The following is a 26,111-nucleotide window of genomic DNA, read 5'->3' as shown; positions in this document are numbered from 1 at the left end:
CTCAACCAAGCCAGAAATTTTTTTCATATTTATGTTTTAACTTCCTAATCCCACCTTTTCTTTTGTTTTATAGGATGTTTCCTTGAATTTTATTGTCAGTAATTTTTAAATAGGTGCTATAAAGTTTTCTTCTATTTCTGATAGTAAATGTTTTTCCAAGATACGTTTTTCTTTCACCAACACATGTTACATTCTCCTTTTTTATGCTGGATAATCATTTTTTTCAATTGTATGTTGGTATTTTGTTTATTTATTCTGGAAATAAAAAATAAATTCCCTAAAATAGTATCGTCAGATTTTCTTCGGATTCTTTTACTGTCATATTGAGTGATCTTAAAATGCTTTCCTCACTTCTGATCCTGCTGAGGCAGTGTAAAATAATGCTGGCAGCTACTGTGAAACCTTTGACAAATGCTCTGTACCTCGGTTTCCTCATGTGTACAGTGGGAATCATAGTGCTTCCTGGTAGGGTGGTTGTTTTGAGTAAATGATAAAATTTTTGTGAAGCACTAATAATAGTATCTCACCAGGATAACAATGCAATGAATGTCCGATGTTGCAATTTTTATTTTATTGTATTTATTAAGCTTTTAACTCTGACATAATCTGATTTAATCCTCCCCAACACCATTAGGTAAGTACTGTTATTGTTCCTATTTTACAGAATATTATTACCTTTGTACTTGGATAACAATTTGACTGGACGTAGCATTCTTGGGACTCAGATTCTCTCTTTCAAAACTTTTATTCCACTTCTTTTCTGGTTTTGAATATTGTGTGTGTTGGATGTCCACCTGACTTGTTATTCTCATAGGAGACTTGGTTTTTGTACCAAGATGCCCATGCAGTTCTTTCTTCATCCTCAAAGTTTTACATTTTTAGCCAGGCATCTTTGTTTGTAGTGGCTGCTGGTAGCAAACCTAGTGATAGAAGGCAAACAAATGTCTTATCTCATAGTTCCATAGGTCAGAAGCCCAGCAGATTTGGCTGCTTTCTCTGCTGCAGTTCCCATTTGGCCAAAATCAAGGTGCCTGTTAGCCTTAGGTCTTTTCTAGCACCGCTAGGTCACAGTCCTCTTCCAGGCTCATTCGGAAGTTGGCAGAATTCAGTTCCATGCAGTTGCAGAGCTGAGAGCTCCATTTCCTTGCTGGCGGTTGGCTGGGGGGTTGCTCTCAATTTCTGGAGGCCACCTGCATTCCTTGGCTCTTGGCCTCTTACCTTTGAGCCTGAAACAACAGTTGAGTCCCTCCCGTGCTCCATATCCCTCTTGTTCTCCTGCTGCTGTACCTCTCTGACTCCAGCCAGAGAAGTTTCTCTCTCCTTAAGGATGCCTGTGATTAGATTTGTCCACAAGGATAATCCAGAATTGTTCTCCATCTCACAGTTGCACCTGTGAAGTCCCTTTTGCCATGTATCGTACCATAGTCACATGTTCTAGAGGTGAGGGCATGGGACTATTTGGGGTGCCATTATTCAGTCTGTGACTCTGGACTTTTATGTTAATCATTTTTATCACTTTTTCCTGGAAGACAGTGTACCCTTTCAGATATATTTTAGTGACTTTTCATACTTTACTTCTGAACACCGTTTCTGTTTCACGTATTGGAGTCTCTACTTGAAGAATCCAGTTACTTTCAATATTGGATTGCTCAGCTTCAATCTCTCACTTTGTCCCTAAAAATTATGTTTTTAAAAATCACTTTTATAGTGGCATAGTTTACATACAATAAACTCTATTTAAGATGCGCCATGGATGAGTTTAGATGGGCAAGTCTCCCCATCAAACCCCAGCCCTGCTCGAGATACAGGACTTTCCATCACTCCAAAGGTGTTCTTTTTCCTCTTTCCACCCCTCCGATTGCTCCAATAGCTTCTCTCTCCCTCCCTGTGAGCTCTTCATCCATTTCCAAGTCTTGCCTCTCTGTTATTAATTTGATCTTCAACCATGTTTCTTCTGGTTTTTTTTCCTGGTTCTGAATTATTTGTTAGAATAGATTTGTCACAATAGTGTTGTTACGTTTCAGTGTGCTTTCTCGGCTTTGCAGTTTTCCATCATATTCTGTTGTTTTATCATCTCATCTCTAAGTTCTCACATTAGCAGATTGATATTCTTCTTAAATTCTTCCATTGTTTGTGCAAAGACGTTGGGAACATGCTCTGTTCCTCTGGTTATGTTTTGCCCACACTTGGCTCTTCCAATGTATTCCTCTCTTTCCTCTTAAGACAAATTACTGGGTATGAAGGACAAGTTTCCAAATCGTGTGAACACTGTAGTATCTTTTATTTAAATAAAAAATAATACATAGAAGAAAATCATGCTGAATTATGCATTATTATTTTTTAGTCATCTAAATTTTAAGAGGATTTTTAAAAGGATCATTTTTAAACCAACTCAAAACATACAGAAAACCCAGGAAAACATTGAGTCTGACCATCCTTTGCCCTGTTAGGAGTGAGAGGAACCTCCCCACTGACCCCATCTCCTCTCAGGATTCTCAATCACCGAGACACAGAAGTCCAATGTCAATGAAAATATCTACTTCCCAAATCTTAAGTCTGCATTACTAAGGAGAAAAAAAAAAGAGAAAAAATTATGCACATGATTAGAATCAACATTGTTAAAATGTCTATACTACCCAAAGTAATCTATAGATTCAATGCAATTCCTATTAAATTACCAACATCATTTTTCACAGATTTAGAAAAAATAATTATACACTTTGTATGGAATCAGAGAAGACCCCGTATAGCAAAAGCAATTTTAAGCAATAAAAACAAAATGGGAGGTATTAATGTGCCAGACTTCAAACTATACTACAAAGCTGTGGTTCTTAAAACTGCCTGGTATTGGCACAAGGGCAGGAACACAGACCAGTGGAACAGAACAGAAAATCCAAATATAAAACCATCCTCATATAGCCATCTAATCTTTGACAAAATAGACAAAAACATACTCTGGGGACAAGAATCCCTATTCAATAAATGGTGCTGGGAAAACTGGATAGCCACATGTAGAAGACTGAAACAGGACACAGAGATTTCACCTCTCACAAAAATCAAATCATGGTGGATAACAGATTTAAACCTTAAATGGGAAACGATTAGAATTCTAGAAGAAAATGTAGGAAAGACTCTTACAGACATTGGTCTAGGAAAATTTAAATCTTTTAAAAGTATAAAACACTCCAGTTTTTGACGCTTGCAATTGTTTCCAGAGAAGAGAAATTATACACAAACCAGCATATATAGATACATATGCTACATATATATACACAGTATGTAATATATGCTGTATACACATACACACCAGTATACCCTTTTTTGTGTTTAGACAAAAGAGATCATGGCATATGAACTTCCCCATACTTATTTCATTTAACAGTCCTCAAGAGAACACTATTCTGTATCAGATCGTACAGACAGACCCACGTCTTTTTAAATAACTGCATATTATTCATTACATGGAATGTCCCCTTTCCACTTCTGCCATAAGAGTAGCAAAGAAAGAAAAGAGTATGTGTCAAATATTATCTGTCCTGGGGAGCTGAGCAAGCCCTGTCATGGAATATGAGGATTGGAGAATAGAGTTCCCCACTAACAACTTCCAACACAATAAACAAATGTTTTGTGTTCATTGATATTTCTTTGTGGGACTCATATATAGCAATGGTGTTTCATTCTGCTGATAGGGGATGTGCTATTGTGGACAATTGTAATGAAATCTTGCCTGGGGAAAGAAGGTTGGATGACTCTGTGAGAACCTATCTTTCTGAGGTTTTGAACATTAAGCTTTGGAACAGCAATTTAAACAAACATCTCAGCAGCATTTTCTTAAGTTATTTAGAAGAACATTATCCCATAGATGGGGTCTATTTTCACCTAAGTTTATGAAATGATTCACATAATATTACTATCTTAAGTATTTATAGTATACATTCATATATCATTGGTAAAAATTTATACTAAATAAGTCTGTTGAACATCATTGAACCCAAAGTTCTCAAAACTTACTATTCTGTCACTGAACACTTTCTCCTCAGTCACTTAGTATGTCATGATACAAAGTGTGGCTTCAGAGTATCTTCAATGTATCTGTCCCTACTGATTCTGTGTTTTCAATTCAGTGCAAGCGTTCACCAAAGGACCAGATAGTAAATATTTTAGGCTTTTCAGGCCAGACAGTCTCTCTCACAAATATTCAGCTCTGCCATGTAGCACAAAAGCAGCCGTAGACCATAGGTGGAGAAATGAGCGTGGCTGTGTTCCAGTAAAACTTTAATTATGGACACTAAAATTTGAATTTTATGTAATTTTCACATATCACAAAATGTTATCTCTCCCCCAACAATTTAAAAATGTAAAAATTATTCTTAGCTGATGGGCTATACAAAAACAGGTGGGCCAGATTTGACCTGCAGGTCAGAGCTTGATGAACTTTGATTTAGTGGATAATAATGCAAGATAATAAATAAATGTTTTGTTCAACCAAATTGTGCAATACCTTTTATATCTTCAGGAGATTCAGAAGTTTTGTATTTGTATGTTAAACATATAAGAATATTAAAGTTTCATCTACTCTGTGAAAAGCATTTAAGTTATCCTACAATTTAGCTCCTGAACATGGAGACAGTTTATTACCACTCTGCCTACTACAGAGGATAAGCTTAATAAGGATTTATTGAATAAATATTGGTGAGAATCTCCATATTATAAAAGAAATCAGGTTAGAAATTATCTCTACATGATGGTTTATTTATTACTAAATCTTAAAGAAAACCTTTGTAATGATGTTTTGCAAAAGTCATAGCATAGAATTTGAAGTATAAAGTGGATGCAAAAGTAGAGTATGTCTTTAATGAAGAATTCTTCCTGTTGCTAATAAGATTTAAAAGTTTGTTAACTGCATAATTGACCATCAACGAAAGTATAGCCTTCCAAGTGTGTTGCATCCCCTCTGAATGAAGCTGGTTATTTTTGCCTTTGTTGAATTCTTGTCACTCCTTGTTTTTTGGCTTATGTTTAATGACCATCATTGTCCTTCTCTGGTGGCTCCCTGGTTTTCCCCAGGTTCATTCCAGAACCCTGGTCAGCCTGCAGCAGCACATGTGGGCCAGGTGTTCAGGTGCGAGAGGTGAAGTGCCGTGTGCTCCTCATGTTCACGCAGACTGAGACTGAACTACCCGAGGAAGAGTGTGAAGGCCCCACGCCGCCCACTGAACGGCCCTGCCTCCTCGAAGCGTGTGATGACAGTCTGGCCTCCCGAGAGCGAGATGTCCCTCTCCATGAGGACAGTGAGATGACTTATGACTGGGAGTACGCCGGCTTTACCCCTTGCACAGCAACATGTTTGGGAGGTACGTGAACCTTTGCTTGAGAGACAGTTACGTTGTGTGTTGCTAATGGTTTGAAAATTACTAATTCAGGTAAGCCAAAATATGGAAATGAGCAAAAGTCTAAAAGAGGTGAAGTCATTCAGGTAACTGAAAACTATGCTTTTTCTTTCTCTTATTTTTTTGTAGTGATTATTTTAGAAAGGTAGTGGGACCTGATCAAAAAATGAATGTATGTTCTTTTGGCCTAAGAGTCGGCATAGCTGAGATGGGGAGGGGGTCATTGGTTAATATGGAATAAATAGGAAAATGCAGAATGGATAAACTGAGGCCATCATGTGCATAAATCAGTCTTACAGACTGAGGTAGCCTGGAATTGTTGTGTCTGATGCAACTCTCAGAAGTCATCCTCAGAAATGTTTAGGTTCGTATCTGCACACTGGGCCAGCAACCAGTGCAGAGCAAACTAATCACCATGACTTACGTCTGTGTAGGTATCGGGTAACATACATAGCCAGGAAACCCTGTCAGGATTGGAAAGCGGCTGTGTAGCCGGCTGGCCCCATTAGGGTGAGAAGGTGGCAAAGTAATTGATAGCTTTTCTAAGAAGACAGATGGGATGAACCTAAAAGCACAGTCTTGGAGCTCAGTCGTCAATATCCACAGGGGCGGCTGCTAATTGGAATTAGGAGGGAAAGGGCTGGCGTGGTTATGAAAGTAGTGCGTTCACACGCTTACAAAGGGAGTTCCTGTCTGTTTCTGTGTTTTTGTGTGTATGAATATTTGCTGAGAGTGATTTGGTAGATGAGTGGACAGATGTTTGAGGTCATGATGATGATGTAGTATTATTTTAGTGTACTGCTGATGACAATATGCTACTATTTAATTTAGGATGTATGTGTGTATATATATATATATTTTATATATATATATGTATATATATGAATGATATTGATGAGTGTAGGTATGCTCTCTTTTGCATAGTGTAGTACAAGAATACCTTTCTGTAAATGGCAAAATGGGAATGAAAATTGAATTGGCGCACGGTGGGCTCATTTTAGCACACTCCCTGTGGAGATGTGTTCCTGACATGGTACATTAGCAATTGCTATTTTGTTTTCTCCAAATCCCTTCACATCATGACAGGCCTTGAGCTGTAGTTTCTTCCAACTACTTTTGATATAATTGGTCACTTCCCCTCAGGCTCCAGTCACGTTTATGATGCCCCTCACACGGCCAAATGGCTTTCAACAATCCTTAATCTCTACCAGGTGCCTCCTCACCCAGTTCCTAAAAAGAATGCAACTACTCGGAGTGCTGTAAAACTTGCATTATAACCCCAAACAGGACACTATTCTTCAGATCCATAACATACTACACATCCCCTCTCTTTCATTACCTGGGAGTTTAAAGTAGCACCCACTCAATCACACTAGCTGATCAGCAGGGAGAGAAATATGTATATTAACTGTTCTCGATATGATCCTAGGCATGTATCTGTGTATATGTGCATTTCTGAAACAAAAAGCATCACAACATATAACATAGCATGTACAAGGCAACACTGTATGAAGTGGGCCTATTTTTTCCTTTTATAGATTTAGGTATTGGGTTATAGTAGTTTTGTAAGAGGAATTGGAGTTTTCCATACCTTTAAATAATCTTAAATAGTTTATATCATAGAAATTGTTCAAAAAGTTTGAAAGAGCTGATGCCCACAGCGTCTAAAATCCAGTCCTTTTTTTTTTCCCCTCATGGGAGCAAAAAAAGAGGAGTGTTGTGGCTCCATCTTTAATATCATTTTCAAATGCCCCTGTCACTTACTATTTATTTAATCCGAGTTCTTAATGTTTAACTGAATTTGATAATTTAGATTTGTTCAGGAAAAAATCGTCCATTCACAAGGATATTAAAATTTATTTTCCAGAGGTGTTCATCTAGTTGCTCTCTGTTTTATCACCACAGATAATGTGTAATCTATTTATTCTTTGGCCTAAGACTTATCTAATAGATGGATTTGGGGAGTTTAATTGTTTATTATTCATTTATAGTCAGACTATATTATAGCCAGAGAATGTTACCTGCATAATTTGTGACTTGGAACTTATTGCAGTTTTGTTTTTTTTTTTTTTTTTTGAGACAGAGTGTCACTTTGTTGCCCGGGCTAGAGTGAGTGCCGTGGCATCAGCCTAGCTCACAGCAACCTCAAACTCCTGGGCTTAAGCGATCCTACTGCCTCAGCCTCCCTAGTAGCTGGGACTACAGGCATGAGCCACCATGCCCGGCTAATTTTTTTGTATATATATTTTTTAGTTGGCCAGATAATTTCTTTCTATTTTTAGTGGAGACGGGGTCTCACTCTTGCTCAGGCTGGTCTCGAACTCCTGACCTCGAGCGATCCACCCGCCTCGGCCTCCCAGAGCTAGGATTACAGGCGTGAGCCACCGCGCCCGGCCCTTATTGCAGTTTTGTTTATAGACTAGCAGAGGATCAATGTTTGTTAATGTTCCATGGATGCTTAAAAAGAGCATATTATATCTATTTCTAGGCCCCAAGGCAATTTGATTATTAAATCAACATAATTTTCATATTTAATTTATTTTTCCATATTTATTTTACAATGTAATATATTAAATACTGGATGGCATATTAAAGACTCTGACTATAGATTTTGTTCATTTCTCCAGGTATTTCTTATACTGTGTATATTGAGTTATGTTATTTGACATGTTGAACTAGTCAAGACTCTTATTTGCAAATGACAGAAACCCAACTCAAACTAATCTAAACCAACAAAAAGGAATGTATTAGCTCATTTATTGGCTCTGCTTCTCCTCTGAGAGTCTGTGATTTTACCCTTTAATTGTTAATTTATTTCTTGATGAGATTAAACATATATGCTATATGTACATTTTTTTTTTTGGCTAAAAAATATGACTGTTTTATGATAACACTGCAAAAGTCAAATGTGAAGTAAAGGATGCTGCCTTGTGCTACAAAAGCAATTGGTTGAAAAAGGATGCCAGAATTTCAACATCTGATTTATTTTATATGTTCTTGATGCATAGTTGTAATTATTACCTAAATTCTGTTAAGTATAAGATGAAATAAACTTATTTTTTAATTTTTTCTTTTTTTAACTTTCATTTTTTAAGATAAATGTCTGATCAGATCTCTTAAAGTGAAAAGTGTCAAAGACACATTGTAGGACCAGCATGTGGGATGGGATATATTCTGTGGCCATCTTTGGAAAATACATTATACCTCAATAAGTATCCTAAATTGTCTATTAAACTTTTAAATTCTTTTCAGTAAAAACTTGCTTTAAATGTGTTGTGAGTATTGTAAAATTCCATCCAAAGTGGTTACAACAGTGCTTTAGGGTCCACCCTCTCAGGAAACATTCCAAAATAGTCTCTGAATATATTTTCTAAAGAATTGATATTACAAATTAAAATATATTTTAAAGATAAATGGATTTTTCTCAGATATAAAAAATGAAACCTACTAGAAAATAAACATTTAAACCCCCATAAGGTAACTAAGGAAATTTTGATATTTGCAAATAAGAACAAGAGTTAATTTAAGTTGTAGTAATGTCTTCGTACATCTGAAGTTAGGCAATGTTTATTTTAAAAGTTCACGGAAGATACATGCAGATTTAAGACTGCATCCTGCGATGGCAGGGAACATAAAATTACAACTGAAGACAGCAGGAGGAAATTTATTGGAAAGAACTGAACATCAAAAATATATATTATAAGTATTTTGGGCCAATACCACATCCTGTTAAATACTGTAAAATGGTTGAATTGAAACATGGCATTTGGAAAAAGAACCACAACCTTGTAACATAATAGAATGCACATTCTTACATGAAAATGAATACATTTGCATATTTCAAATAGCATAGTTAAGTCGCTATTACAGGTTTTTATGTGATTTTTTTAAATCAAAAGTTTGATTTATATTTTGTTTGATTCTGATTTACCAATAATTTTTTTTGTCTCAACAGAAAAAGAATAGTGAATGAGAGCATGGGTTTGAGGGTCAGACCAATCTATCTGGCCTCAAAGGAAAAATATGCCTGTGAAAGTTCATATTTGCATGAGGAGCAGTCGCTGCTTTTGGAAGTAGTTGGACTGTACTGCATTTTGGAATCCCTGGAGTACAAAAGAAAGACCACTCAATTAGGAGGCAGCGACTGTAATTTTTAGTTTTGAATCTACCACTTTTTTGCTGCCTTAAGTTCTCTCTAAACCTCAGTTTCCTTATTATTAATATTAAATTAATAAAATGGAGATAATAATATCATTCTTTTGACCTCACAGATTATTTTGGGCTCAACTAATATATTTGACAGCACTTTGTACAGGGAGGTATTGCTATTGTTTTGCTAGCAATAGAAATATTACTAATTATAGTAATAGTGAGCAGGAACTCAAACCGTAATGAAAATTTTGAAGAGTTATATGCCAGATTTAGCACATATGCAGCAATATAGAAAAGATGTTATTCTTAGCAGCTGATATGAAAATTCCTCTTTGGGAAGTTATTGTTTGGAAGGAACACCTTGCTTTGAGTACATCTGGAATGCAGAGAAGCCCAAGGCTGGGTGGGGGTCGGGATGCTCCTGAATGTCCCAAGGTGAATAGGTTTGGGGTGGAGGGAATAGAGGGACTGAGTTTAAAAGGTAAGGAAGGGAGTATCAAAGACTAGGAGACTTCAGACAGTGCAAACTTGTTTGCTCCCAGGCACAAAATGCAGCCTGCAGCTGCATGATAGTCCAAAAGGCAGTGGTCTAAGAATGAGGAGACCCAAGACCCTATTTTCTTTTCTTCCATAATAAGTTATTCTACATCATTTGACTCTTTTCCTCTTTCCAACCTTCAGGCCATCAAGAAGCCATTGCAGTGTGCTTACACATTCAGACGCAGCAGACGGTCAATGACAGCTTGTGTGATGTGGTCCACCGTCCTCCAGCAATGAGCCAGGCCTGTAACACAGAACCCTGCCCGCCCAGGTACGTGCTGTCTTGTGCTCCTGGATACACCATGTCCGGGTGGTAACACCCTCACCTGTAGAGAAACCCACCTGTGTGTACAGACTTGCAGGTTCACCCCAGGTAGGTCAGCTAAGCCTGCCCCGGTGCTCTCTCTTCTCTGTTTAAGTCTTGCTGCTGCCAGATTCTTGCATAGAAGCTCAAATGCAACCTTGTTGAATGCTCTTTAGTCTGACTTTTGTTTGCGTCAAACATGAATGAACATAAACGGGCCTGCTGCTGGCACAACCATGAGGCCAGCAGCTTGTTCTCTTTCTGCTCCCTGTCTCAAGGGCACTTCTTCCCCTAGTGTCCCATCACAGAGCACAGGAGCTGAGGTGGTACACAGCAGGTGCTTAATCCTTATCTGTCAGAGGACTGATTGATCTCCTGTTTGATACTGAACTTGCCTGATGTGTTTCTACCTTTCCCGCTGACCTGCCTCGGATCTCAGATTGTAGAGTAGAGTGTTATCAGAATGCGTGAGGGTGACTTCTTTTTTGGTCTCCTTGGTCTGAAAGGTTGGCTTAAAAGTTAATCGGCTTCCTTGTTTAAGTCCCTGTAAGATCCTGGGGAATTTTGTCGGAAGGGTGGCAGGTTTCTCCCATGTCCCCCGTCCCTGGTGTTGCTGGCTGCAGAGAAGGATACCTCAGCATCACAGTTTCTCACACAAGACCCTTCTGAATCTGGCCGGGATCCGGTCTTCCTTTGTCCCTTACCCTTCTTGAACACTCTTCTGCGGTAAGAATTAGTTGCCAAAAATTCAGCCTGCTCCCAGTCTTTGCCAGAGTCTCTCTTCTGCCTCTTAGTAGTTATACTGCCCATCTTACTTGCTAAAGGTGAGTTCTTCTATGTGTAGGACTTTAAGTAACTGAGGAATGTTCTTGTGTTCTCCTGCCATACTGGAGTAAGAATAAGTATATTTTATGTTTATTCGGGAAATAAGCTTTGCTTCTAGAATTCTCTTGACCCTTCTGATTTTGATTGCATGAAATCTGTTGGCTATGATGTAGAATCTGCTGCCTTGATGACAGGAGGTTGATGCAGGTGGGGATCAAATAAGTGAGGCCACCCTAGAAATCAGACCCTCCGCACCCTGGAGGTGGGCACCCTTCCCCTGTGAGTCTCGTTCTCCACCTGCACAGTCTCCGGAGGAAGCCAGCTCGAATGTGTGCCTCACTGTTGGGGGAACCACACCTGCCATGAGATGGGTGCAGAGTTTTATAGCCATTGCTGTATTTCTCACTTCCACTGTAGCCTAAGGAAGTACTGGGAACCCCTTGGCTTGTGTGAGAGCCACCTTGCTGTGCTCAGCTGCAGACTCACCTGGGTGGGCAAGGCAAGGTCTAGACACAGCACAGGGAAATCTGCTTCCTGGCCACCTCCCACCCCCAGGCTGACTGCGTTCCAGAGTAATCCATGCTGCGATACTAACTGCAGAAGAGACAATGTGTAGGAGGGATTTTAGGAAGGTTTTATCTAACAAGGGGTCAGGACATCTGCTTTGTCAAGTGTGTCCAGAGCTTTCCAAGAACACCAAGTATATGGGAGTAGTAATGTTGGCTATATTTCCACTTGGAATGACCTTTTTTTATCTTTAGAGAAATGGCACTCGTGCTAAGTGTATAAACCTTAGTAATCCAGATTACTTATCCTGGTTTCTCAGTTTTTTCTTATTCTACTATTGGCACCACAGAATTAGATATTTTTGGAAAAGCTGGGGTTTCTGTTTTCCTCCCCTGCCGCCTCCCTCCCCTGAGCAGTGAACATGGAAACAGATGACTACCTGCCTGAGCAGGGGCAAGGCACAGGCAGACTCGGAGAGGGGGAAACAGTTTTATTTCTCAACATATTTTCCCATGAAATTGGAATTATGTGCTACATCGTTCTGTGAATTGTTTTCTTAAGCTTAGTTTTGGGATGGCACAGGGGGCAGATGTTAAATAAACAAAGTCTCAAGAGCAAGAATAATATGAGGGCTGAAAAACAGACTGGTGGGGCTGGGGGTGGGGGTTGGTGCAGGTGGTGGGAGCAGCCAGTCCTCTCTGAGGACATTACACAATTGAAACCCGAAAGACAAGTAGGAACTGTCCAGAAATGCAGAGGAAAGAATGTTCTGGGCAGAGAAAATGCTATGTGCAAAGGCCCTGAGGAAAGAAAAAGATCAGTGCGTGCAGGACCTGGACAGAAAGGAAACCCGTGTGTCGTGGGTGAGCTCAGACTCGGGCAGGGGTTGTGGTGAGCAGGTGGACGTCCTCCAGGCAGTCAGCGGGAGCCACTGGAGGGTTTGAGCAGTTAAGTGATAAATCACATTTACATTTTAAGAAGATTACGCAAACCCTGAAATGGGAAGAACCAGGGTGGAGACAATGAGATCAATTATAATTATTTTTAAATTACTTTAAACCAAGGACCCAGCTCACCACAATTGCATTTGTGTGTCCTGCCTTTAAAGCTTGCTACGTGTGGATCTGCACATCTTATCATTTTCTTTTTGCTGTTTATAGGATACCAAGAAAATCCTTCTTCAACATAGTTGCATCCATTTCTATATTTGTAGCCATGAATGTGATTGACTCTCTACTGTCTTTGCTAGAAATGCTCAGAGTGTCCTGCAGAAACACAGCTTCCCAGGGTTTCACAGAGGTGTTTTAAGAGTTCTGTAATCCATAAATCCTTTTCTTCGGACTGTTTTTAAAACAATAGAATGAACCTGTTTGTTACTTTTACTTAGACTATGTCAGGTATTTTCCTGTGCAAAAATTTGAACATCAGCACCCTAAGTCATCTCTACTTGGTGAAAAGTACTATTCTTATTATTAATAATAACCTCACATTCCTTCACAAATGTGGTAATAAATAAATAACCAATAAATGCTCTTTTTTTCTGTACGTGAAAACTGGATTTGAGCATTTTAGGTAGCTGGTGACTTGCCCGAGAACACACAGTAAATACATCGTTTACTACAAGTAAAGCCAAATATGGCACATTTCTCATCAGCTGTCGTTTAGTCCAAACCCCACCTTTTCTAGATGGAGAAAATGGAAGTGTAGGAGCCCACATGCTCCCGGCAGAGGGGGGTCTCCTGATTTCCGGCCCCTCCACCAGCCATCCCTTTTGTCTGCACCAACCAGTGCCCTTTTTCTGGAAAGATGACTATAAAAGAAATGATCTGAAATTTGCACAGACTTTAAATGGTGTCTACAATTTGGCTAAGCATGAAATTCTTGTAGCCATTAACAAAGAAGCATAAAAAGAAGAAAATACAACCCAATACCTTGGGGCATATTTTATTTCTAGATCCAAATCTTATTCCAGAATGACATGAAGCTCATCTTTCCCAGAGTTCTGTCCTCTGCTTCTAGCCAACTAGCAACAAAAATAAAACAGAAAATGAAAATGATGGCAACATAAAAGACACTTCAAATGAGAGTGATTTGCATATCAGAAGATGAAAAGAGGCCCTGAGAACATTGATGAAACTCTCAATTTTATTTTATTTTTTTAGTTACTCTGTTATGCTCTTGCCATGAAAGTGAAGATAGCTGTAATGTGTCATCATATAATTTATTTTCAAAAAAAATGCCAAAATACAAAACAATTCACAAGCCATTCTTTGTTCATTCTAAGAAGTAGTGCACACAGCTGCCATTATAACTGCAATTATATTCAAAATAAGATAACTTGGTTTTATAATTTTTCTTTTAATGTTTCAAGTCCAAATCAAACATTTCTCCCACTTTACCATGAAATTCAAGTCCCTTATTAAAGTAGATTCTCATTATGTGGCCTTTTCTGGTTTCAGTTCTCTGATAACATGAACTTGGCAATCTTGACAATTTACTTCTCAATACTTTGTGACTCCGTCCTGTTCACGTCTAACTGCCACTGCCTTGATTCAAATCTGTTTCCCCAAGCTGTTTCAATAGTTTCTAGATGAACTCCTGCCACTTCTCTCCTGCTCTGATCTATGTGCACAGCCAGGACTGCAAAAGTTCTTTATCTTTCTCAGTTGCGGAGTGACCGTATGAACTTCCCGCATACAACCCTTCAGTGACTTTCCTTTACCTGTGGATTAGAAGCCACATTCTTCCCTTTGGCATATGTAGTAGTTTCCTGGGGCTGCCATAGCACAGTATCACAAATAGAGTGGCTTAAAGCACAGAAATTTAGTATCTCACAGATCTGGAGATAAGACGTTCAAAATCGAGGTACCAGCAGGGTTGGTTCTTCCAAGGGCTGTGAGGGAGAGAGCCTGTTTCCTGCCTCGCTCATGGCAAACAATAGCCTCTGGCACTATTTGCTTGTGGATGGCACTGCCCCTGTGGTTTCATATTATTTTCCTTCTGCATGCCTCTGTGTCCAAATGTCCCTTTTTCATGAGGACACCCCTCCTATTGGATTAGGGCCTGCTCTAACAACCTCCTCTTGATCATCTGCAAAGACCCTATTTCCAAATAAGGTCACAGTCGCAGGTACTGAAGGTTATAACTTCAACGTATTTTGGGAGGAAACAATTTGACCTGTAGCAGCATATAAATCTCTTTGTGACTTTGGATCTAACTCTTGAACCACATCTTCCGTCACTACTACTGCATGCCCCCCCCCCACACACTCACACACATTTGCCATGAGGAATTTGCTCAGCTGCCGCACTAAATTATGCACTAGGACCCATGCTCATGCTCATTCATACCTGCTGGGCCTTTGCACATGCTGTGCCCTGTGCCTAAAGACCTTCTCGACTATGAAAAAAGTTAATTCTCTCCTGCGAAAGTAATCATTGGCTCACTTCTCACCAGCAAAATGAAGTTCGACAGAATGTGAAATAGGATCCTAATCTGATCCTAACCTAACTGATAGAGGGGAACTCTTAATAGTTGCATTCTTCACTCACATCTTCAAACTATGTTTAGTCATTTTGCAGTTATTCTGATGTCCACCTGTGAGTAGTGTGAAAGGCTCAGGGTTTGTTTTTAGTTCTGTGCTTGACCTGCCTAGGAGGTCAAGGCAGGGTTGAGTTTTGTTTGCAGTATTCTTCGTTTGCTCGCTAACCCAGAACGAGATTGAACAAGGAGTCTGGAAACTGTTTCTCAAAGCTGCTGGAGAAAGTGCACTGGTTTGTTGATGCGTCAGCCTATGTGCGACGTGCCCTTTCCTTCATCACACTGCCTCAGCAAGAGTTCCTGCACCCTCCCTCTCTCAGCAGTCTCTCGCCCACGGAGCCTCCAAGCTAAGAATAATAGAGCAGACAATATGTCTTGGCCACTTTGCAAAATTAAGAGTCTGTTTTTATGTGAAAGGAAATACTATTCCTCATTTCAAAGTTGCAAATTTAATAAACTTTTCAAAGTTTGAGAGTTATATTGGAAAAACCCCAGCAGAGACAAAGGTTTGGTGCCAAAATAAAGGTAAGTTTACAAAAATGTTTTAGGTTCTAAAAACCAGTGGTGTAGGAATAACAGGAACAGGGTGTTGCATAATATTTTCCATACAAATATTTACTGACTCCAAGGGCAATAGCAGTAAAATATCACCCCAGGGTGAAATGTACCACTGAGATTGGGTTGGACGGCCAGTGGATCTTTATTTACCCAAAGGCGACTGTATTTGATGTATTAGCCTGGATTCTCCAAGGTGGGGTGTTGCGTGTTTATTTGCTCTTATGGGGTTACTCCTCCAATCCATCCTATAACTGCTGAGTGATGGCTATTTATGGAGTTTGCTTTTTCCAGGAGAGAGCCAGCAGCTTGCAGAAACATGCAGGGTTATATAATGGTCCCCTCGTCTGAGGAGAGCCTTCTCCTCTAACAGCATTTGACACTGCCAGGGAAAGAAGTTGGAAAGCAACAGGCAAGAGGGATGTGTTTCTGCACCAGCTTGTCACCCATTTCTTGAATATAAAAGAGAATTCTGTACTTAGTTTGTTTTCTGTTAATAAGAAATTGTTACCTATTTCTTAAATTAAAATAGTTCCATTACCAGTTCCTTGTGACTCTGATTCTTCTAGCTGCAACTTTCTCAAAGGATGATCATCCTGAAGTCACTCCAAGTAACTTACATATTTAAGCTGAATTGTTTTAATGGTGGAACAGAAGCCTTCTAGGTATTGAGCCGTGTAATCCAATTGTCATCAAAATATGACCCACGTATCTACTGTTGGTGACTTCTCTCACTTCCAAAGCTACTGGAATTTAGATATTGTCAATTATAGTCTAACTCATTAATAGACTTCCAATTAAGATTGTGTTATAACTTCACTGTCTGCTCCAAATATAGGTCAGGGATAGATGTGGTATAAAAATCATGGAAACAGCTACCTGGGCCAGGCAGGGATGGAAGTGTGGAGTGGTGAGTGGGACTGCACCTGCGGTTCTTCCATGGAGGCTTTAGGCCCCAAGCAGTCAGGGCAAATGAGACTTCGATTCCTATGGACAATAGGGACTGAACATCTTTCTTTTGATTCAGGAGAAAGGACCCAGGTTCACTGCTTCTTTGTAAAAGGAAGCAGAAAAAAGCTGCTGCTGATTACAGCCTGAAGCCTTTGTTTCTGTGAGGCTGCTCTCACGGGGAAGTGGAGAAAACAGACAAAGAGAGAGCCCTGTGAGCAGACACTGCCCCTACCTGCTGTTGGCCCAGCGATTGGATCTTCAGTGTCCCTACAGTTCTTCTGTGCCATGTTGTCCATGTGAGATTTGGCTCTTGACTGGAGACCCTAGAGAGCTAGATGGAAGCAAATAAATGGTAGATGGGGAGAGGTAGGAGAGAAAAGGACCAGGGAGGTGGAGGGAGAGCGTCCCCTGCCTTCAAATGGAGCCTGCAAAATGAAATTCCAAAGCACATGAAGAAAACTAACACTAACAAAAATAATCAACAGATTCAGTGGTTGAAGATGAATTCACTCCAGATGAAATGAAAATATAAGAACAATATGAAGACAACTTTAAACTAAGTGTTATTAGGATCTTTGAGACATAAATTAGTAAGTAATATCCAGTTAAAGAACTAGAAAGTATGAAATAGAAATAGACAGCAATGTAATAAGAATAGGTGAGTATTAAAAAGAACCAATTAGAAAACCTAGAAATAAGAACAGTCAACGAAATAAAAGAATATTAGAGACAATTAAAGAAAGAATTAGTGATTTGAAGATAGTGCTGAGGAAATCAAATGAATCAAAGCACAGAAAGTTGATTATTTGGGGAAAGGGAAGACAATTAAAAAATATGTAGGTAATGTCAGAGAAGCAAGATATGAAATAAATTGTTTACTAAACCTTAAAAAAATATCCACTCTTAGTATCAAGAAAAATGAGTCCCCACATTTATACATAACAGTGAAACTGTGGAAAATTGGAGATAAAAAGAAAATCTTAAAAGTGACCACATCTGAAAAGTGGATTAACCACAAACAACTTATCAACAACTGGAGTTGCTGGAATATAAAGGAATAATTCCTTCACAGTACTGAGGGAGAATCATGATCGACCTAGAGCTAAACTTGCTGAACTATTATTTCAGGTATATGAATGTGCACGTCCACTTCTAGTCACATGATGGACTAGGTATCCTGAAAGGCATTCTGCTAGATACCTCTAAAATAATGGATAAAATATGTGAAAACAAACCCTGAAATGCAGAACTAAGCCTGTAAGAAAGTAAGGGAAATGATCAGAAGTGAAAAACAAGTTGAAGCAGGTGTCTAGAGTTATTGCCTCCCTGGGGCCAGCTGCCTATGCCAACAACCTGGACGTTTCAGCTTTAGCAGTTTTTGCCTAACAGACAAGTCCTTGGACCTGCAGAAAGTGAAGAATAGAATGGAGATCCTCACACCAAGCAAGGTCTACCTCAATGAAAAGGCAAATTTGGGGGTGAAATCTATCCTATGAAGAGAGTTTGCAAGGAAAAGTATCTGTCTTGGCTTTGCCTCTGAATGGAAGGAATCAAAAGGCCCCCCTGAGAATCTAAAGTAGCCCTTTATGTAGGAGGGGGGTTTATATTTATGCTAACTATGTGATGCAAAAAATTAATTCATATTGGTCTTGACAGAGGTAACGCAAATCCTTAGTGGAGGAATGTGTCTTCTACCCAGGCCTTGAAATTTCCACAAAGACCTAATGAGCATGAGCTCGTAATCAGAAATCAAAAAACTCATCAAGAGGCTGGGCGCAGTGGCTCACGCCTATAATCCTAGCACTCTGGGAGGCCGAGGTGGGTGGATTGTTTGAGCTCAGGAGTTCGAGACCAGCCTGAGCAAGAGCAAGACCCCGTCTCTACTAAAAATAGAAAGAAATTATATGGACAACTAAAAATATATATAGAAAAAATTAGCCAGGCATGGTGGCGCATGCCTGTAGTCCTAGCTACTCGGGAGGCTGAGGCAGGAGGATTGCTTGAGCCCAGGAGTTTGAGGTTGCTGTGAGCTAGGCTGATGCCACAGCACTCTAGCCTGGCCAACAGAGTGAGACTCTGTCTCAAAAAAACAAACAAACAAACAAACAAAAAAAAACTCACGAAGAAACAATGTGTGAGAGTCAGTGGGGGAAAAACAGAATCAGATACACAGAGTATCATATATTGGGATTACCAGGTACAGAATATAAAATAAGTTTGTTTAAAATATTTAAATGTATAAAACAGAAAATTGAAAATCTAAGCTAGGAATAACATACTATTAAAAACCTGAAAGATTTTTTAAAAGAACCAAATATTAAGTTGAACCATATGAAACTTTCAATTTGGTCAGAAATGGTCAAATATTGGCAATTCATATGGGTCAACTAATAGAATATCCAGAAGTTAAAAATATACTTACTGAAATTTAAAAGTTATGGGCGGGGGCAAACAGGTAAACTGGAAGAGAGATCTGAAGAAATTACCCAGAATAAAACACAAAGAGTAAATGAGATATGTAAAATATGCACAAATGGTTTGAGAGATACAGAGGAAATATTGAGACGGCTTATTGTATGTCAAAATGGAGTTACAGAAAGAAAGCAAGGAGTTAATATTCAAACAGATAATAGCTGAGAATATTTCTTAATTTCTGAGAAATCTGAATCCTAAGACAGAGACCCTCTCTCAAAAACAAACAAAAAAACAAAAAATAAAGAAAATAAAAATACTATCACTTAGAGATCATCACTGTCAACATTTTGATGTATAATTATCCAGACTTTTTTCTACATACATTAATAAATTAATAAAAAATGAAATTACACTCTACAAGCTATTTTATGACCTCTTTTCTAACAAAAATATATCATAAATGTATTTCTGTGTTAATAACTATACATCTACTTTATTTTAATGGCTGCTGGCATTGGGCTGCATGAATGGACAATTATTTATTTTGCCTTTTATTGTTAAACATTTAGATGAAATTCCGTTTTGTAAAATTTAATTTTTTTTAATGCCATTACAAATTACCCTGGAGATCATCATCCTTTTATGCATATTTTAAGCATTTTAAAATGATTTCCTTATGATGTATCTCTACAGTGACTAGTTAAGAATTCATGTTCACTAATTAAATATCCACAAATTAAAGTAACCCTGGTGTATAATTTTTCACCCATCAGATGGCAAAGACTTTTAAACAATATTCTCCAGCGTTGTCACGGGCATAGGAAACCAGGCGCTCGCAAATGCTGCTGGAGAGTGTGTCAATGGGGAGAATCTTCCTTGAAGGCAACTTGGAAATATGTATTGAGAGCAGCTGCCCTGGTTTTCCATTTTTACAGATGTTTCATGAGAAAACCTGATTTTTCCAAGATCTTATTGGAAAGGAATCACATTATATACATGCTGTAAATCCAATCCTAACATAAAAGAATTTTCTTAGGGGTATTCCAAATAATGAAGCCAGGTGCCCTGAAGATTTCCTGAAGTATGCTTTTAAGCATTTAAAATTTCTTTTGACACTTCTATAAATCATCATTGCCTTGGGACTCTATTGAAAACAAAACCAAGATTTTCTTTTTGATATACGGTGGTAGGACAGGATGAGAACAAATCTGCTTCTTTTTACTGTGAACCTTCTCAAATGGGTAAGATCTTTAAACACTTGCCTGACGTTTCTTGCCTTTAAATACTACATTTCTGTATTTGAATTGCGCATACTGGTGGAGACGCCTTGACTGTAGAAGCTGGATACAGAGTGTGGAGTCGGGAAGCCCAGAGAAGGACTTGGCATGGTTCATGCTCTGATGTTGCATGTTGTCTCATGGATAGCTCATCTTTCCCTACTTGTTTTTGGGTACAGGTGGCACGTGGGCTCTTGGGCGCCGTGCTCTGCTACCTGTGGTGTTGGAATCCAGACCCGAGACGTGTACTGCCTGCACCCAGGGGAGTCCCCTGCCCCTCCAGAGGAGTGCAGAGATGAGAAGCCCCATGCCTTACAAGCGTGCAATCAGTTTGACTGCCCTCCTGGCTGGCACATCGAAGAATGGCAGCAGGTAGGGAGACTGGCCACCCACGGCCCGCAGGCTTGTGGCCGTGACAAGCCTTGCACTGCACTAACACGATGTGGGCCGACCCGTCGCCTCACCCCCTCTCGTCTTCTCAGTGTTCCAGGACATGTGGCGGAGGAACTCAGAATCGAAGAGTCACCTGTCGGCAGCTGCTAACAGATGGCAGCTTTCTGAATCTCTCGGACGAGTTGTGCCAAGGACGCAAGGCATCGGCTCACAAGTCCTGTGCCCGGACAGACTGTCCTCCACACTGGGCTGTGGGAGACTGGTTGAAGGTAGGAGCCTCGCTCAGCTTTACAGTCCCTTCTTTTCCGCCCCTCCTTTGCTTCTACCTCTAAGTACTTCCTCCACAAGATCAGGCTGGGACTGTGTGGGAGGAGCAAGGCCCCCAGGGTGCCAGATTTAAGGAGTTGCTCACTCACTCTTAGCCTGCATAGAATGACTCGTTTTCGGTTTTTACTCAATATTATTTAAACTGGTCTCATCATCTTTCTCCCAAACCCATTCCTTCTTTTGGAACTACCAGAATCATAGTGTCCCAGGATAAACTCACCATCTGTCTGGTCCCTCTCTTCCTTGTGTCCCCTCGTATGGAGCCATCCATTAATCCCTGCCACGTCGAGTCTCTGAACACCTTCCGTACCTTGTCTTCCCTTGTCACGTGCACTGCTAATCAACCCTTCGTCATGGCAAGTGTGAATTGGCACAGCAAGTAGAATTCTAGTGCATCATTTCAGTGCTGGCAGGAAGTGGTGTAGTCTAGTGAGGATGCCTTGTTTTCCAGGTTGGGGGAACCTGAACCCCAGTAGCAGAGAGATAAGTTGCCTAAGCTCTCACAGCTGGCAAAGTGGGGGCAGAATCTATTCCTTTTGACTGTACTCCAGGGTTTCTTTCTGTTGTAATGTGCTGCCCACCTGACCTCCCTGCCCCTGTGTCACTCTCCCATCTCCAGGCTGTCTAGCACCCCAATCTTCCAGATTGGGAGGATTGGCGGATCCTCTGGTCCCCTTGCCCCTTGCAGTCCGCGTGTCCCACCCCTGGACTGAAATCCAGCAGCCTCCTCTCATTTTTGTTTTCTATACTCTGATAGAGCATTTGACAGTTTTCTCTACTTCCATCTTTCTCCTTCATGGTGTTTCTTGGTGTTTTAATTTCTCCTACTTACCTGACTGTGTCTTTTCTGTTGGCTTCTCTTCTTCCAAATCTCAAAATAGCCCAGTATTTGATTCTCTTATTTCCATTGCTACATTTTACCTCTGTAGTTGATTCTGTCCTCTCCTCTAACTTCTGTGTGTGACTTTCTATCTCCAGGGAGTCTCTAACCTCTGTCCCATACCACATCCCCAGCTGTCTGTATAGGATACATTCTCATCGTGGGGAGGTACCAGGACCACCTCTTCATCCCAACCAGCACCCCCTCACTTCCCATCACCACCCCCTTTCCAACCCTTGTAAGCATCTCTGACTTCCTCACCCCTGTATTCAGTTACCCCCACTTGCCAACTCTTCAGTCTTGACCTATTAGCCATATGCTAAGTAAAAAGGAAGAAATCTCTATAAATCAGAAATTTTATACAGAACAGCTCAAGACATGTCCAGGACACATGGATTTTGAAATATAGAATTCCAGTCTTCAATAGAGATATTAATTATGACTCACGAAAGCAGTAGTGTGATGGAGCCAGCTCACACTGGCTTGTGAGACCCAACTGCGGTCTCTTCCCTACTTGGGCTCAGTGACATCAGATTGATAACTTGAAATCAGCCACGATGGGAGTGTTTAAACCACAGAAACCTGCAAAACAGTCAAGGCTCTGGCCCCCAAGAACCTGTTGTGAAATATTTACCAGCACACAAGTGTGTGAAAGAGTCTCTCTCTCTCTCTCACACGTGCACACATACACACTCTCTCTCTTAATGATGAACAGCTTCAGCTTATTGATAATGCTTAGCATAGAAATGCCCTCAAGACATTCCAGTCTCTGGACTCTGTTTTACAAAGTCTAAGAAGCTTGGTTGGGCTGAAGACTTTTTTTAAAAATATTTATCTTTATAATTGGTGTTTGGTGGGGCTAGAACATACCCGATCTCTGGGTGAAGATCCAGTCTACAAATCATCATCCTGCACGTTAGTTTGGTCTTGATCTGAGGTCTTTGATCCAAATGTATTAACCTTTTGTTCAGATATTCCTTCTGTGAATAAAAGACTATTCCAGCTTTCAAGGTTTATTCTAAAGTCTTCCTTTTACTCTTTATTATTCTGTGGTATTAATTATGAGTTTCTTATTACTACTCAATATGTAGATAACCACTCTTCTACTTGAATAATAATAGTACATTTTTAGACTCAATCTGATAGTTTACTCTTATATTTTGACCCATTCAGCATATGCCCAGTGCATTCAAGTTTATGCAGTTCTGTCTGTTTCACTTACTTTAAATCATACACATGCACATGCACGCACACACACAAACATACACACACAACCTGAATACGCCTTATTTTCCTGACTAGACTGTAGCTGCCAGAGGGGAAGGACCATTTCTGCACATATTTATATCCCACTTGGTGCGTGGTGAACACCTATTGGCTGAAACAAAGAGACTTATACAAGCTTCCTCTATTCTGAATGTCCCTATTTCCATAGTCCTATAAGCTCACAGTCATTTAATCAGCATTCACTGAGCATTGTTATGTTGATGGCCCTAGCCACAAGGAATCAGAAAACTAAGAACACAGTCTTCAGGGAGCTCACAGTCTAATGAGGCAGACAGATGAAATAATGTTTACAGTGAAGGTACCCTGTATATAGAACTGCATGAAAATCGAAGGGAACTATCTAAGTCTGTCTGAGTCCCAGGAAAATGTTATAGAAGATGCACCTTTAGAGTTGGGCCTTAAGAAATGAGTGCAAACGGTGTGGAAATGAGACAGAGGGGTGTTCTGGGTGGTGACAAGAGTGTATACAAAGGCACAAATTTGTGAGAGTCTACGTGGCTGGAGAACAGGATGCACTGAGCAGGTGGGGGAAGGTGAGATGGGAGGAGAGGCTGCAGCCAGACTGTGAAGGACTTTGGGTATCTGGAGTTATCCTGCAGTCACTGAGGGCGTTATGGACGGTGTTTGAAAAGGGAAGTAAAATGCAAAAGTGTTTTAGACGTATAATTCTGGCTGCAACATGAATAATGTATTAGAGGAAGAAGGAATTGGAGCTTGAGAGAACTCGTTAGATGGCTATTGGAATAAAACCAATGAGGATAATGAAGCAGTTGGGATGCAGAATAGAAAATAGGTTTGAAAGATATTTAGGAAATGTAACTTACATATTTGATAATTGAATCGGTAGGAAATGAGTATAAGAGAGGCATGTTCCAGATTTCTGTCCTGGGAAGCTAATGGATGGATGACATTAATTTTAAAGTTAGAGAAGGAGAAGCTCATTCAAAAAGTGATTTGAAAGGGAGAGGAAATGGGTTTATTTTTGAAATACATGTAGTTTAAGAGTCTATAAAGGTGTCAGTAAAGAGTTATAGCTCGAAAGAGACCTGCATTGCAGTCATGATTGTGGAATCACCAGCACGTAAGTGGTGGTTGAGGCCATGGGAGTTGACTGCCGTGGTATCTGGGAGCATATTACTGACGATAGTTCCTTGAGCAATGATCGCGAGGCCTCCAGTGGGGCAGAAGCTTGATGGCAGCATAGTTGCTTCATAGCCCCAGATCCTTCGTTAAAAAACAAAAAACAGAGCAATTAGGATTGCCAAAGAAATGAAAAAAAGACAGATAATTTTCACAGAAGTGATGTAAGACAGATAATTTTCACAGAAGTGATGTAAGTAGGTAAGGCCAAATCGCACACAACAGCAGACACTGCAAAAACTGCAAATTTAGCTGCTAGGCAGAGATAAAAAAAAAAAAGAGAGAGAGAGAGAAAGGAGGGGGCCAACAGTCATGGACACAGAAATCAAAAATAAATACCATGATAAGGAAAGAGCCCTACTCTGCACAGAACCCTCAGCAAGCAGAGCTGAGACCAGTCAGTGACCCTCAGAGAAGATCCAGGCCCACGTGTGCCTGGGTGCAGGGAAGACCAGGCAGACCCGCCTGTGGCCTTGAGAAGACTGGAGAGGACTGGAGAAGCTGTCAGAGCTACAATCCGAGTGGAGAAGGAACATGGGGTAAAGGAGAGGGAATTTTCACAGCCTTAGGAATCGCGGACTCTAGAAAATACAAGTCTCAGAACTGCGGCCAAGTTGTTGAATATCATACTTTCTAACACCAGAGAAGGGAGCTCTTCACAGTGAAGACGAGGCAACTCCTCCAAAGTACTCCCACCCCTTCCAGTCTCTTTCATTTAAATAGGAACATCAGCAGACCTTCTACAAAGATACTGAGAAAGTATCAATAACAAGCCAATGTAATGAAGATTTCACCTGGAAGCAGATGAAAATATAACAATATTATAACATGAGCTAAAAGAAGCTAAGAAAGCTATAGATACACATCAGAAATAGAAAATTCAAGAAATGAAATAAATAAATAAAAGGATCTGAAAAAACAGCTAACAGGGTTCAGGAAAGAATTAGAACACTAAGGGTAAATTGTCAGAATGTGTAGTAGAAGGAACCTAAGAATGACTAGACATGGAAAGCGTAATGAGGGAAACAAAAGAGAGGAGGGAAATGAAAAGAATCAAAGAGAAATCAAAAAGATTCAAGTGAAAATGACAGATATAAGAGACAGGGAAAGAAAATCCAACAGACAGAGAGTCCCAAGACGAGACCACCAAACATTATAACAGAGTAAAAATATAGAGAACTCAAATTGCCATCTATGTACCTGGGAAAACTGACCCAGAATGGTCAATATCAAGACATATTCTACTAAAACTACTGGCTTTTAAAGATAAATAAACATATATCTGTGCCTCTAAGCAAAACTATCAAGTCACTTATTAGGGAAAGAAAATCAAACTGGCATCTGACTTCTCTATGATACCACTTCGCACTAGAAAACAGTGGTGCAACTCATTTAAGACACCAAAGGAAAGAAAATGGAGACAAACATTTTATTTTTTCGTTTAGAAAGAAAACATTTTAGAGACAGAGTGTTGCTCTGTCTCCAGGCTGGAGTGCAGTGGTGCAATCATAGCTCACTGCGGCCTCCAACTCTTGGGCTCAAGCCATCCTCCTGCCTCGGCCTCTGGAGTAGCTGGGACTACAGTCATGCGCCACCACGCCTGGCTAATTTCCCTTACTTTTTTGTAG

General features: G+C 39.9%; 1 protein-coding gene across 1 annotated transcript in view; it reads left to right on the top strand.

Annotated features, from left to right (window-relative positions):
- The window catches only part of ADAMTSL3 (ADAMTS like 3), a 276,104-nt gene that overhangs the window by 180,838 nt on the left and 69,155 nt on the right, over nt 1-26,111 (top strand). The window contains exons 16-19 of the mRNA XM_045561569.1: nt 5,068-5,354; nt 10,224-10,353; nt 20,636-20,828; nt 20,939-21,118. Of these exons, the coding sequence (XP_045417525.1) occupies nt 5,068-5,354; nt 10,224-10,353; nt 20,636-20,828; nt 20,939-21,118 (790 nt within the window). The remainder of the gene's footprint in view (nt 1-5,067; nt 5,355-10,223; nt 10,354-20,635; nt 20,829-20,938; nt 21,119-26,111) is intronic.

This window comes from Lemur catta, chromosome 9, assembly GCF_020740605.2.
Source record: "Lemur catta isolate mLemCat1 chromosome 9, mLemCat1.pri, whole genome shotgun sequence".
Classification (NCBI taxonomy): domain Eukaryota; kingdom Metazoa; phylum Chordata; class Mammalia; order Primates; family Lemuridae; genus Lemur; species Lemur catta.
This window is presented reverse-complemented; position numbering and strand designations above follow the sequence as displayed.